We start from the raw sequence: 14,991 nt of genomic DNA on the forward strand, positions 1-14,991 counted from the left end.
TTTTTTTTTTTTTTTAATTTTATTTCTTGTGGTTCTTCCCATCCCTGGTTTTCCTTTTTGCTTTTTTCCTATTTACTTCCTCATTATTCTCTTATTATAACTCTTTTCTTTTATTCCCCTCTCCCCAGATATTGTGGGTTGTGTGTGTTTTCTTTTTTTCCTTTTTCTATTTATATGCCATTTGTCTTTTTAAAGTATTTCTTGAACTATTTCATCTCATTTATTGCCTTTCCTCTTTTTTTTTTTTTTTTCCTTTTTGGTCATTGTTCCTGTGTGTCTATGCAGTGTGTTTTTTGTCCTCATTTTTACTTTTTTTGGTAGTTTCTTTGAATGTTGTTTTTGTCTTAACTGAGAGGAAGACAGCAACTATACCATTACAACCCAACCATATCAGCACCTCCTGAATGAGGCCCACCACTTGCTTCTGTACCAACTGGCCAATGATACATGACACCCAATACAAGCCAGACTCACCCTTAACTGCTGTTTACAAACGGCTAACAGAGATCTGTACATCCACTCTCATTCTCTATCACATCCACTGGGAGAGAAATGGTGAGTATATAAGTACTGTCAACTAGCAAATAGAGGAGCACAGTACTCTGCTTACTCAGATACATCCAACGAAAACAAAAATCTTGGGCAAATCACTCCAACATACAATCACCAATAAAATATAAATATAACAACGTACATTGTATTGGAGACAACAGACCATAACTGTCCAAAAAAAGAAGCAAGCTAAAGCAGTAGAAACAAGGGATCAAGATACAGATACAAAACACATCCCTGAGGAAGAAGCAGCATTGAAACTCCTTGATAAGGAATTCAAAATAATTATATTTAGGTACCTTCAATGGATTGAGAAACACATCAAGGAAAACACAGACAAAACCCTGGAACAATTTCGGAAGACAATAAAAGAACAAAATGAAATATTAGAAATGATACAAAATCTACAGATAGAAATCCAGAAGTTTAATACTAAATTTTCAAAATTGATAATACATTGAATGAGCAAAGGAGTAGAATTGAATCAGTGGAAGATAGAATTAGTGAGATTGAAGACAAATACCTCGATAATTCTTTGGATAGGGATCAATCAGAAAAAAGATTAAAACAAAATGAAGAAAACCTAAGATTCATGTGGGATGCCATCAAAAGGAATAACCTACATATAATCAAGATTCCAGAACAGAAAGAGACAAATAAAACCACAGAGAAAATTGTCAAAAATTTGTTGGAAGAATATTTCCCCGATAGGGTGAAAGATGATAATACATCTATTCAGAAAGTCCAGTGAACCCCAAACAGGATAGACCCCAAAAGAAAATCACAAAGATATGTCATCATCAAACTCACCAATACTAAAAACAGAGAAAGAATCCTGAAAGCAGCATGGGAAAAAGAAAAAGTTACATACAAAGGGTAACCAGTAAGACTAAGCTCTGATTTCTCAGCAGAAACCATGCAGGCAAGAAGGCAATAGGATGGTATGTATAAAACCCTGAAAGAAAAAAATTTCCAACCAAAAATTATATACCCAGCAAAATTGTCTCTCAACTATGATGGTGAAATTAAGACATTCCTACATGAGCAGAAATTAAGGGAATTTATTAAAACCAGGCAAACCTTACATGAGATGCTAAAGGGAGTCCTTTGGACAGAGAACCAACAACAGCAAACAACTGACCATTAACACACATGATGTCATAACCCAGAAACCAACACAGTTATGGAAGTATCCAAAGTAAAATGACGTTGTTGTTGTTGTTGTTTTAAGGAGCCATCAAGTTACCTCCTACTCGTAGTGAACCTATGAACAGCAGAAGGAAATACTGCATGGTCCAGTGCCAGCCACATGATCCTTGTTATACCTGAGCCCATCTTTGTGGCCACTGTGTCAATCCATCTTGTTGAGGGCCTTCGCCTTTTTCATTGACCCTCCACTTTACCAAGCATGATAGCCTTCTCCAGGGAATGGTCCCTTCTTACAGTATGACCAAAGTAGGTGAGGTGAAGTCTAGCCATTCAAGATTCCAAGGAGCATTCCAGCTGCACTTCTTCCAGAACAGATTTGTTAGTTCTTTTAGCAGTCCACGGTACTTTCAGCATTCTTTGCCAACACCACAACTCAAAAGCATCAACTCTTCTTCCATGTTCCTTATTCATTATACAGCTTTCACATGCATGTGAGGCAATTGAAAATACCATGACAGGTGCACCTTAGTCTTCAAGCAGACATCTTTGCTCTTCAGCACTTGAAAGAAGTCTTTTGCAGCAGATTTTCCCAATGCAGTATGTCTTTTGATATCTTTACTACTGCTTACATTGCTGTTGATTGTACAACCAAGTAATATGAGGTCCTTGACAATGTCAATCTATTTATTGATCCAGTTGTGAGGATTTTTTTTTTCTTTATATTGAAGTGTAATCCATACTGCAGATGGTAGTCTTTAATCTTCATCCGTAAGTGCTTCAAGCCATCCTCACTTCCAGCAAGCAAAGTTGTGTTGTCCGAATATCGCAGGTTGTTAATGAGTCTTTCTCCAATCTGATGCCACACTCTTCATATAGTCCAGCTTCTCGGATTATTTGCTCAGTATACAGATTGAATAAGTATAGTGAAAGGATACAACCCTGACATGCTCCCTTTCTGATTTTAAACTGTGTAGTGTCCCCATGTTCTATTCAAACAACAGCTTCTGTTCTATGTACAGGTTCATCATGAGTACAATCAAGTGTTCTGGAATTCCCGTTTTTCTCAGTGTTATACATAATTTGTTATGATCCACACAATCAAATGCTTTTGCATAGTCAATAAAACACAAGTAAACATCTTTCTGGTATTCTTTGCTTTCAGCCGAGATCCATCTGACATCCACAATGATAACCCTCATTCCACATCCTCTTCTGAATCCAGCATGCCTTTCTGGAAGTTCTCTGTCAATATACTGCTGCAACAGTTTTTTAATTATCTTCAGTAAGATTTTACTTGCATGCAATATTAATGATATTGTTCGATAATTTCCACATTCTGTGGGATCACCTTTCTTTGGAATGGGTACAAATATGGATCACTTCCAGTCAGTTAGCAAGTTAGTCAGTTAGTCTTCCAAATCTCTTGGCATAGCCAAGTGAGTGCCTGCAGCTTGGCATCCGTTTGTTGAAACATCTCAGTGAGTATTCCATCAATTTCTGGATCCTTTTTTTTTTTTTTTAACCACTTCCTTCAGTGCACCCTCAACTTCTTCTTTCTATACCATTGATTTGTGATCATATTCCACCTCCTAAAATGGATAAACATCAACCATTCTTTTTGGTACAGTGACTCTGTGTATTCTTCCGTCTTCTTTTTATGTTTCCTGCATCATTCAGTATTTTGACCATAGAATCATTGAGTATTGCAACTCAAGGTTTAAATTTTTTCTTCACTTCTTTCAGCTTGAGAAATGCCAAGCGTGTTCTTCTCTTTTGGTTTTCTAACTCCAGGTCTTTGCACATTTCATTATAATAATTGACTTTGTCTTCTGAAGCTCCACTTTGAAATCTTCTGTTCAGTTCTTTTATCTTGTCATTTCTTGCATTTGCTTTGGCTACTCTGTGTTCAAGGGCATGTTTCAGAGTCCCTTCTGATACCCATTTTGTTTTTTTTCCTTCCTTTCCTGTCTTTTTAGTGACCTTTTGTTTTCTTCATGGATAGTGTTCTTGATGTCATCCCACAATTCCTCTGGTTTTCAGTCACTAGTATTCGATGCATCAAATCTGTTCATTAGATGGTCTCCAAATTCAGGAAAGATATATTCAGTGTCATATTTTGACTCTCATGGACTTGTTTTAATTGTCTTCAGCTTCACCTTGAACTTGCATATGACCAGTTGATGGTCTCATCTACAATCAGCTCCTACCCCCACCTTTTTCTTTTTAACTTTACGAGCTTGTTTTACATTCAACGTAATGTGTACATTTAGTTTCATTCCCCATTCGCCATGTCTAAGCCCTAACTCGGTCTCCTCCCCTTCCTACCCTGCAACCCTCCCCCGTGCCCCTCATAATTATGCACTCCTGTTTGTCCTGCATTTCCTCAGTTTGAATGTTGGTCTTCTGGTATCGCGTGGTCTATTGCTCTAAGGGATGTATTACCATAGGGTATGTGGGTGCGGCATCCTGGGTTGAGTGGTTTGTGTGTACATCTTGTTAACTATTGGGCTGAGAGCCCGCCCCTGGGGGTGAGTTTTATTCCAGGCACAGAATATATTCCAGGGCCATAGTATTGAGAGTCTCACCAAATTTCATCTGACCAGTAATTCTGGTCATTATTGAGTTTTTGGATTTTGTTCCATGTTTTTTCCCCTCCCACTCTATGCAGGATCTCCAGATTTGATCCTTTCCTGAGTGGTTGGCATTGGTAGCCGGGCACCATCTAGTTCTTCTGGTCTCAAGGGCCATCATGTCCTAGGGCTGATTGCTTCTAAATGCCCTTGTTTTTTGGTTTTTTGGTTTTTTGCATTCTTCATCACTTCCGACGCCAGGAGACCATTAGCTGCGTCTTAGATGGCTGCTTGAAAGCTTTTAAGACCCCAGTTGCAACTCACCAATGTAGGATGTGGAGCAACACTTTTATGTATTTTGTTGCGCCAATTGAGTCTGGTGTCCCCCAGTACTATGATCCTGAGGTAGTAGATCTATTGCATCTCTCTCCAGTAGTGTTGGGATGTCTGTGAGGGATTACTCTGTGTCTATATTCTATTGTTTCTGTAAGGACTGCAGGTATTTTGTATCACTGATCAAGATTAGCCTCAGCTGAGTCTATCCTTGGTCTAGAGTATACCTCTGTTACTGACTCCCATCTGATCATCTCAGGTGTTTATGTGTTTATCTGTATAGCCTAGTGTTGGCAATGTGGTATTGTGGACACATTGGTTGGTTTTAGCATCTGTCATCTATCTCTTATGTGCACAATTCAGTGCCCTCTCATTTCCCATGTTATTATGGTGGTCATATATCCTTCCCTTATATCCCTCCCCCTACCCATGTCAGCGTGTAAGCCCCAACTAGCCCGAAATTAATCCCTCCCCTTCCTTCCCCATCCTGGTAACCTACTTAGGTGAGTTCCCTTTCCCATGCAAACCCTTCTCTGTCTTTTTACAGTAATGGGCTCATATAGTACTTGTCCTCCTGCAATTGACTTATTTCACTCAGCATAATGTCCTCCAGGTTCATCCATGTTACGAGATGATTCACATATCCCTCATTGTTCTTTAATGTGGCATAGTATCCCATTGTGTGGATATACCATAATTTGGTTATCCACTCATCCATTGACGGGCATTTAAGTTGTTTCCATCTCTTTGCTATGGTGAATTGTACTAGTGAACATAAGTATACACATGTCTGTTTGTGCGCTATCTCTCACCTCTTTAGCATATATTCCTAGTAATGGAATTGCTGGGTCAAATGGTACTTCTATTTTCAGTTTTTTAAGGAAACGCCGTACTGTTTGCCACAAAGGTTGTACCGTTTTACAATCCCACCAGCAGTGCACAAGAGTTCCAATCTTTCCACAACCCCACCAGCATTTGTCACTATCTGATCTGTTGAACATTGCTATTATTGCTGGGGTGAGATGATATCTCATTGTTGTTTTGATTTGTATCTTTCTAATGATGAATGATTGTGAGCAATTTCTCATGTGTTTCTTGGCTGCTTGTATATCTTCTTTGGTGAAGTGTCTGTTCAAGTCTTTTGCCCATTTGTGCATTGGGTTATTTGTCTTTTTGGTGTTGAGGTGTTGACGTTTTCTGTAGATTTTGGAGATAAGTCCTTTGTCAGATACGTCATAGGCAAATATTTTCTCCCAATCTGTAAGTTCTCTTTTTACCCTTTTGACGAAATCTTTCGATGCTCACAAGAATTTAATTTTTAAAAGGTCCCAGTCATCTAGCTTTTCTTCTATCTCCTGCACATTCTGGGTTATGCTTGACAGTCTATTTATGCCATAAATTAGGGCTATTTTATCTTTGATGAATTTTATAGTTTTGGGTCTTACATTTAAGTCTTTATCCAGCTTGAGTTTGTTTTTGTGTACGGGGTGAGGTATGGGTCTTGTTTCATTTTTCTACAGGTGAATATTCAGTTTTGCCAGCACCATTTGTTAAAGAGGCTGTCTCGTCCCCATTTAATGGACTTTGGGCCTTTGTCAAAGATCAGTCGTCCATAGATGGATGGGTCTATATCTGGACTTTCGATTTTATTCCATTGGTCTATCTGTCTATCATTGTACCAATACCATGCAGTTTGACTACTGTGGCTATATAGTACTTCTTAAGATCTGGGAGTGTGAGACCTCCCACTTTGTTTCTCTTCTTGAGAAGTACTCTGCTTATTCGAGGTCTCTTTCCTTTCCATATGAAATTAGTAATTAGTTTTTCCATGTCCTTAAAAAATTTTGTTGAACTCTGGATTGGGATTGCATTAAATGTATAGATTGCTTTAGGTAGTATTGACATTTTCACAATGTTTAGTCTACCTATCCAAGAACAAAGTAGGTTCTTCCATTTATGTAGTACCCTTGTTGTCTCTTGTAGCAGTGTTTTATAGTTTTCTCTGTATAGGTCTTTTGTGTCTCTGGTGAGGTTTATTACTAAATGTTTTATCTCTTTCATAGCTATTGTGAATGGTATAATTTCCTTATTTCTTTATCAAAGGAGTCCTTGCTGGTGTAGAGAAATCCAACTGATTTTTGTATGTTGATCTTGTATCCTGCCACTTTGCTGAACCTCTCTATTAGTTCCAGTAGTTTTTTTATTGAGTCCCTTGGGTTTTTTATGTATAGGATCATACCATATGCAAAAAGAGACAGTTTTAATTCCTCTTTGTCCTGGCCTTTTTTTGACTGAAGATATTGAGCTTATTTGTCTGTCATCTCAATATGCTGTCTACAAGAGACACATCTTAGAAACAAAGACAAAAATAGACTAAAAATCACAGCAGGTTCAAAAAGGATATATCAAACAAATGTCAATCAAAAAAGAGCAGGAGTGGCAATAATAATAGTGGTAGTTAAGTTTGTGTGTCAACTTAGCTAGACCTGGTTGAGTTGCTGGGCATCTGGATGTAGTATTCCCCATGATGAACCTGGTAATCACCTCCATGGTGGAATCGACTGTGAGCAGCTGAGTAGCTGCCTTAGGGATGTGGTCTGCTTCCTGTGTAAAGGAAGAAGCCTTGGGGAATGGTCTCTAGTTTATGGCACACTTGAACCCTGCATGTAGCCGAGTCCTCGTTGAGCAGCCTACCTTGCTCTGCTGACCTTGGAACTTTTAATAGATTTGAATTAATGGCCTGTCATGTGGTTTGGTAACAACAGGACTGTGTCTTGTTGTCGACCTTGGGCTTGTCAGCCTCAGCAGCCAGCAGCTGAGTGAAGAAAAGCCTCCAGCTTCAGTGGGCCAGGAGCAGGAGGCAGAGCTGAAGCCCAAGGTTGGGGGGCTTTTACCCAGCCCCTAGAGCCTGACACTTTGAACACAGACATAAAGCCTCCAAACTGTAAGAGAATAAAACTCCTGTTTGTTATGGCCATCTCATTTGTGGTATATTCCTGTCAGAGTACCACTAGGTAACCAAAACAATAATTTCTAATAAAATTGACTTTAAGACAAACACTAACATAAGAGACAAGGAAGGACATTATATAATGATTAAAGTATCTGTTGGACAAGAGATCATAACCATAATAAATATCAATGTACCCAGAGGAAGAAACCATATATATAAATCAGACTTTAACAGAATTCAAAAGACAAATAGATAACTCCACAGTCATAACAGGAGACTTTAATACACCACTTTCAATCACAGATAACTGGAAAGAAACTCAACAAAGATGCAGAAGAACTAAACGAGACAATCCACCAACTTGATCTTCTGGATATCTACAGAACACTTTACTTAACAGCAGTACAATATACATTCTTTTCCAGTGCACATGGAACATTCTCCAGGATAGACCATATGTTAGGACACAAAGCAAGCCTTAATGAATTTTAAAACATTGAAATACTGCAAAGCATCTTCTCAGATCACAATGCTGTAAAATTAGAAATCACCAATAGGAAGATCAATGGAAAAAGAACAAACACATGGAAACTGAATAACACCCTCCTTGAAAATGACTGGGTAATAGAAAAAATGAAATAAAAAATTCCTTGAATCAAACAAAAATGAAAATATAACATACCAAAATCTTTGGGATACAGCAAAAGTAGGGATCAGAGGGCAATTTATAGCAATAAAGGTACATATCAAAAAAGAAGAGCAAACTAAAATCAACACCTTAACCCAACATCTCCAAAAATTAGAAAAAGAGTAGCAAACCTACTGCACAGCCACACTAGTCAAAACAGCCTGGTATTAATACAATGACAGACACATAGACCAGTGGAATAGAATTGAGAACCCAGAAATTGATCCATTGACCTTTTTTTACCACGGGCTAAAATCCATTAAATGGGGAAGAGCTTGTCTCTAACAAATTGTGCAGGTGAAACTGGATATCCATTTGCAGAAAAATGAAACAAGATCCGTACCTCACACCATACACAAAAACTAACTCTAGATGGATCAAAGACCTAAATGTGAAACCTAAAACTTTAAAGTTCCTCAAGGAAAAGATAGGGGCAAATATAGAGACCCTCATTTGTGGCATAAATAGACTCTCAAGCATAATCCAGAATGCACAAACTAGGTGAATGAGACCTTCTAAAATTTAAATTTTTTATGTGCTTCGAAAGACTTCTCCAGAAGAGTAAAAAGAGAACCTACAGATTGGGAAGAAATATTCAGCAACAACATATCTGACAAGGGACTTACCTCTCAAATGTATGGAAAATTCCAACACTTCAACAACAAAAAGACAAAACAATCCAATTCAGAAATGGGCAGAAGACATGAACAGACACTTCACCAAAGAGGATATTCACACGGCCAGCAAACATATGAAGAAATGTTCATGACAATTAGCCATTAGATGCAAATCAAAACAATGAGATACCATCTTGCCCCAGCACTAGTAGCAAAGTTTAGCAAGACAGAAAATAACAAATGCTGGTGAGGACATGGAGAGATTGAGACTCTCATACACAGCTGGTGGGACTGTAAAATGATATAACCACGGTGGAAAGCAGTATAGTGATTCCTTAAAAAGTTCTAATTAGAAATACCGTTTGATCCAGCAGTCCCATTACTAGGTATACATTCTGAAGAAGGAAGAGCCAGGCCTAGTACTGATACACACACACCCTTGTTCATTGCAGCCTTATTTATAATAGCAAAAAGATGGAAACAATCTAGGTGCCTGTTATCTGAAGAATGAATATCCCAACTGTGGTACATACACACAATGGAATACTATGCAACACTAAAGAATAATGTAGAATCTGCAAAACACCACATAATATGGATGAACTTGGAGGACATTATGCTGAGTGAAATAAGTCAATCACTGAAGGACAAATATAGTATTAGTTCATTACTGTAAAAAGGAAAGGTTCATATACAGAAGAAAAGTTTCTTTGTTGGTTATCAGGTCTGGGAGGTGAGGGAAGGGAACACTGCTAGATAGGTAGAGACAAGTATTGATTTGGGTGAAGGGAGAGGCAATGTACCAAATGTGAGTGATCACTATGGTGGCATTGAGGAAGAAGACAGAGAGAGGTACATGGGAAGTACAAACAACAAAGATGAACCCTTTTGCATGTACAGTACTACATTGTCAGTGATGGAAAGCTTTGATCTATGGGTGGTTAGATGGGTGGACAGGTTGAAGGATCAGGTATGTCTAGGCAGGGGGTAGTGTGCCCATGACCATGTATAGGGTTAACAGACAATGTTTCTACATCCATGTTTGTATCTGCTGTAAGAATGTGTGTGTGTATAGTTGAGCTGGCAAAGGGCAAGGTTGTGGTAGCTTCTTGGCCACAGTCAGCTACCTGGAGGGAGCGAGTAGTTAGACCTGTTGGCTCAGACCATGGTCGCAGGGGACATCAAGCTCAATTGGCATAACATACTACACAAAAACAATGTTTTACATCCTACATCGGTGAGTAGCAATTAGCATCTTAAAAGCTTTCAAGTGGCCACCCATTGGCAACAGTGGGTCTCTCCTTGTCCAGAGCAAAGAAGAATAAAAACCAAAGACACTGAAACAATTAGTCCAAGGGATTGTAGACCATGTAACCTCAGTCTATATGACCATGAGGTCAGAAGAAGTAGATGATGCCCAGCTACCACTGTCAACCGCTTGGAGGGGGATTAGTGCAGGAAATCCTGGATAGAGTGATGGAACAATGTGGAACAAAACTCAAAATCATAAAAAAAAAAAAAAAAACAGGTTTCCTCGTTCTATAGAGCCTGGTGATACCTCTGAGACTATGTCCCCTAGCTGCCTTTCAGGTCTGGAATTGAACTTAATCCTGTGGTTTCCAGCCAAAGAATAGACAGACATATGGGGTGAACATTTACATCAGGTAGATATAATCCTTGGAGCAATCATAGGTGAACAGAAAGACAGTGGGAACAGAAGGGAGACAGCTTGGGGGCATGAGTGCTGGGGAGGAAGTGGCAAGAGAGCTGTTACATTGTAGGGAATTGCAGTCAATGTCATGAGACAACATGTGTAGGAACTGCTGTATGGAAAATGAATTTGCTCTGTAAACTGTCACACAAATCACAGTAAAAACTGAAGAAAAAAAGTTATATATCTGACAATACAAAGTGTTGGCAAGGATGTTCACAGGAATTGAAGCTCTGATAATACTGTTGCAAAGAGAGTAAAGTGATATAAAATAAACCACTTTGGGAGTATTTAGTAAAATTGAAGGTGATGTACCCTGAGAACAGGGATTCTCCTCTTAGGTAAATAACCTAGAGAAAACCATTCATCAGCGTACTAATGTCTTTTATACAAAAATATACTTAACAGCTTTGTTTGTAACTGTCAGGAAACTTAACAGGTGGAGAATGGATAACTAAATGAAGGTGTTTTTCATGTACTACAATACCATAAAACAATAAAAATGAGAGTACCACCATGTACATCAAAAGCAATACATCTTAAAAACATAATATGCAAAGGAAGAAAGATAGAAAATAATACATACAGTATGATTTCATTTATATGAAGTGCAAAACCAGGCGAAACTAAATTATATTTATGAGTGCATACTTGAATGATAAACTATAAAAGCAAGCAAGAAATTAAGTTAGAATGGGAGTGACCTCTTGGGGAAAGAAAGCTGCTTGAATGATGACTCTGTTCTCTCTCTTAACTAGGATAGAGATTACATTTATGCATCCAGATGTGCTTTATGTTTCATGTACCTTTCTGTATGTGTTTTATTTCAAAATAAAAAGTTTAAAAAGTATTCACACACTGCTGCTATGTTGAGAATGGATGGTGCATAAGAAAGAATGGAAACAGGAAAACCAGAATCTAGGTGAGAGATAATAGGACCAGGACAGTGTTGGTAATGGAGATAGAGAGGATACAGATCCAGGAAGTAAGTCTAATAAAGATTTGTTACTACACTGTATCCTCATTTGCTAATGGCTTGTTTCCTCTTGTTCTTTGTGGTAGTTCATAAACCAGAAAAGGTTACATGGACAGAAGCAGCTGGAACCATTCGGGATGGAGTCCAAGCCTATACAGCTCTGCATTACCTTTCTCATCTCTCTCCTGGAAAATCGGTGCTAATAATGGATGGAGCAAGTGTGGGTATTAATAATTTTGAAACAGACTTAAATATAGGAAACTTGGGGAATTCAGAAATAGGCCTTCCATTTGCTAATGTAATTCCTTGCCAATAGTTTATTAATTGATTTTTTTGTTTGTTTACCAAACTTCCATTTTGTTATAATCAGCTTTTATCAATAAGAGATAAAAGTTAAATTTCATGTGATTAGTTTCCAATTACTTTGAATCAGCTGATACTTTAAAAAGCAGACAAGCCATTTTTATTTATGCCTGTGACACAAAGCCTGAAATAGCGCATGGGTCTTTGAAGGCATATCTAGAGCATCGTTAGCTTACACTTAATGCTAGTAAAAGTATTAGGTTTTATAGGTGGATCACTCAGGATCAAAAAGGTGCTCATTTAAATATATATATGATCAAAAAGGATAATTCAAGAGAGAGAATACATGAAAATACAATATAATTTTAAAAATGTTACAAAGCTTAGGATGAATTTATAGTTTTGTTTTCAATCCGACTGGATGAAAATACTGTTTCCCCTGCTTTTCTTTGACAAAAAGGCAGGACTTATCAGCATTGGCGTCAGCCTGATGTCCAACAGCATAATAATGCTTTCCTGAACTTCCCCAGGTGTCAACAGAAGGTTTTTGAAGTGCTTTAATGTTCAAAGAGGTAGCTTACAATGTCTTGCTGACAAGGCCCTTCCAAAGCCAAAAACCAAACTCACTGCCATCGAGTCAAATTCAACTCAGCGACCCCCTTTGGGTTTCTGAGGTAGATTGCTCAGTCTTGCTTCTGCGGAGTGGCTGGTGGGTTTGAACTGACAGCCTTCTGGTCAGCAATGAAATGGACACCCTTTTTTTCTTTCCAAGCCATATTTCTGAATGCAGCTCTCCATTCTTAACAATATATGCTGTGCTCAGCCTGGATATAAGCATGTGACCTGAGCAGGTTTTCCACCATCCCTTCTGAAAAAGAAGTCAGCCAAATGTTTCCCCTACTATGCTTGTCTATCATTTCTTCTTATTCTAAAAGATGTAATTTTAAAATATATTAAATTATTATACTTTATTAAACAAGTTATAAATTAGGTATGGCCTTTGCTATCTATCAACCTATCATGTATTTTTTCTCCATACAGACATTTGGTACAATAGCTATTCAGTTAGCACACCATAGAGGAGCGAAAGTGATTTCAACAGCATGTAGCCTAGAAGACAAGCAGTACCTTGAAAGACTTAGGCCTACTATCGGTGAGTAATTTTACTCAACACAAACATTAAAACATAAAATTTTTAAGAGAAATCACCTTAAAAACTACACTTAAAAATAAACCAAATCCCAAATGAAAGTAAGTCACTTTTAAAATGTGCTTTGTATCTATAGTGAGTCCAAGGTTACTTAAGTGACAAGTTTTAATTAAGTTTTTCAAACCTACATTTTTCATCATTTTTCCATCTTTGCTGTACTATTACCAACTTACTCAAGTTTAGGTGAACTTTAACACAATTTAGAAGTACATGATGCTTGTTTGGTTTTAGTCAATATATTTTTGCATAGTTTTGTATGTTACCAGAAACTAAACTCACTGCCATCAAGTCGATTCCGACTCACAGCCGCCCTCTTTGGGTTTCCAAAGCAGTAAATCTTTATAGAAGTAGATTGCCCAGTCTTCCTTCCATGGAGTGGCTGGTGGGTTTGAACTGCCAACCTTCTGGTTAGCAGTCAAATGCCTTAGGTACTATGCCACCAGAGCTCCTTACTTTGCATGTTACTCAGCCTCTTTTCCTCAGGTATACTTTAAATTTCTCTATTTTCTGTGATATACTATGGAGGGAGATGATCCACTTGCACAGAAACGCAGGTCATACATACAGTGTGTGATCAGCAGGATACGAGGAAACTGTTGAGCTCTTGAAAAGAATTGAACATGTTGGAACAACAGTGAATGTGGAAAGGAGGAAGAAAATAGAGACTGAAAAAGGGTCCTTCCGAAGCTTGAGCCCATTGTCACATCTATTGCTCCAGTCCATCTTGTTGAGAGTCTTCCCTTTTCTTGCTGACTCTGTCTTTACTTTACCAAGCATGATACCTTCTCTAGGGACTTGTCTTTTCTGACAACATGACCAACTATATTAGACAAAGTCTAGCCAATCCTGCTTCTAAGGAGCGTCCTGGCTGTATTCCTTCTAAGACAGGTATGTTTGTTCTTCTGGCAGTGCATATTTTCAGTGTTCTTCACCAACACCACAAATCAAATGCACCAGTTCTTCACTCTTCCTCATTCATTGTCCAGCTCTCACATGCATATGAGGCTATTGAAAATACCATGGCTTGAGTCAGGCACAGCTTAGCCTTCAAATTGACATCTTTGCTCTTTAACACTGTAAAGAGGTCTTTTAAAACAGATTTTCCCAGTGTAATACCTCATGTGATTTTTTGACTGCTGCTTTCATGGGCATTCATTATACATCCAAGTAAAATTAAATTCCTGGCAATTTCAATCTTTTCTCCATTTATAATAACGTTGCTTATTGGTGCATTTGTGAGGATTTTCGTTTTCTTTATGTTGAGGTATAATCCATACTGAAGGCTGTAATCTTTGATCTTTACCAGTGACTGATTCAAGTAATCTTCACTTTCAGCAGGCAATGTAGTGTCATCTGCATATTGCAGTTTTTTAATGAGTCTTCCTCCAATCCTGATGCCAGCTTCTTGGATTAGTTGCTCAGCATATAGATTGGATAAGTATGGGGAAAGGATAAAACCCTGACACACATTTTCCTGATTTTAAACCATGCAGTATTTCTTTGTTCTGTTTGAACAACACAGCCTCATGGTCTGTGTACAAGTTCCTCATGGGCACAATTAAGGGTTCTGGAATTCCTACTCTTTACAGTGTCATCCATAATTTGTTATGGATACCAGAAAGATGTTTACAGTTGAATGCCTTTACACAGTCATTAAAACACAGGCAAACATCTGTTTTAGTTCTCCGGTGCTACTATAAACAGATATACCACAGATGGATGACTAACAAATAGGATTTTATTCTCTTACACTTTAAGAGGCTAGAAGTCCAGGTTCTCAGAGTGCCAGCTCTAGGGGCTAGATCTTAGGCTTCAGCTATGCCTCTTACTCCAGGACCACTGGACCTGGACACTTCTCTTAGGCAGCTGCTGGCTGCTGAGGCTGAGAAATCCAAAGTCAACCAGTAAAATGGCACAATCCCAAGATTA

At 38.2% G+C, this 14,991-nt stretch overlaps 1 protein-coding gene across 1 annotated transcript in view; it reads left to right on the forward strand.

Annotated features, from left to right (window-relative positions):
- The window catches only part of CRYZL1 (crystallin zeta like 1), a 74,817-nt gene that overhangs the window by 31,617 nt on the left and 28,209 nt on the right, over window positions 1-14,991 (forward strand). Inside the window, exons 7-8 of the mRNA XM_007941268.2 lie at window positions 11,636-11,769; window positions 12,894-13,005. Of these exons, the coding sequence (XP_007939459.2) occupies window positions 11,636-11,769; window positions 12,894-13,005 (246 nt within the window). The remainder of the gene's footprint in view (window positions 1-11,635; window positions 11,770-12,893; window positions 13,006-14,991) is intronic.

Source organism: Orycteropus afer, unplaced genomic scaffold, assembly GCF_000298275.1.
Source record: "Orycteropus afer afer isolate SDZICR_OR568_19922 unplaced genomic scaffold, OryAfe1.0 scaffold00078, whole genome shotgun sequence".
Classification (NCBI taxonomy): Eukaryota; Metazoa; Chordata; class Mammalia; order Tubulidentata; family Orycteropodidae; genus Orycteropus; species Orycteropus afer.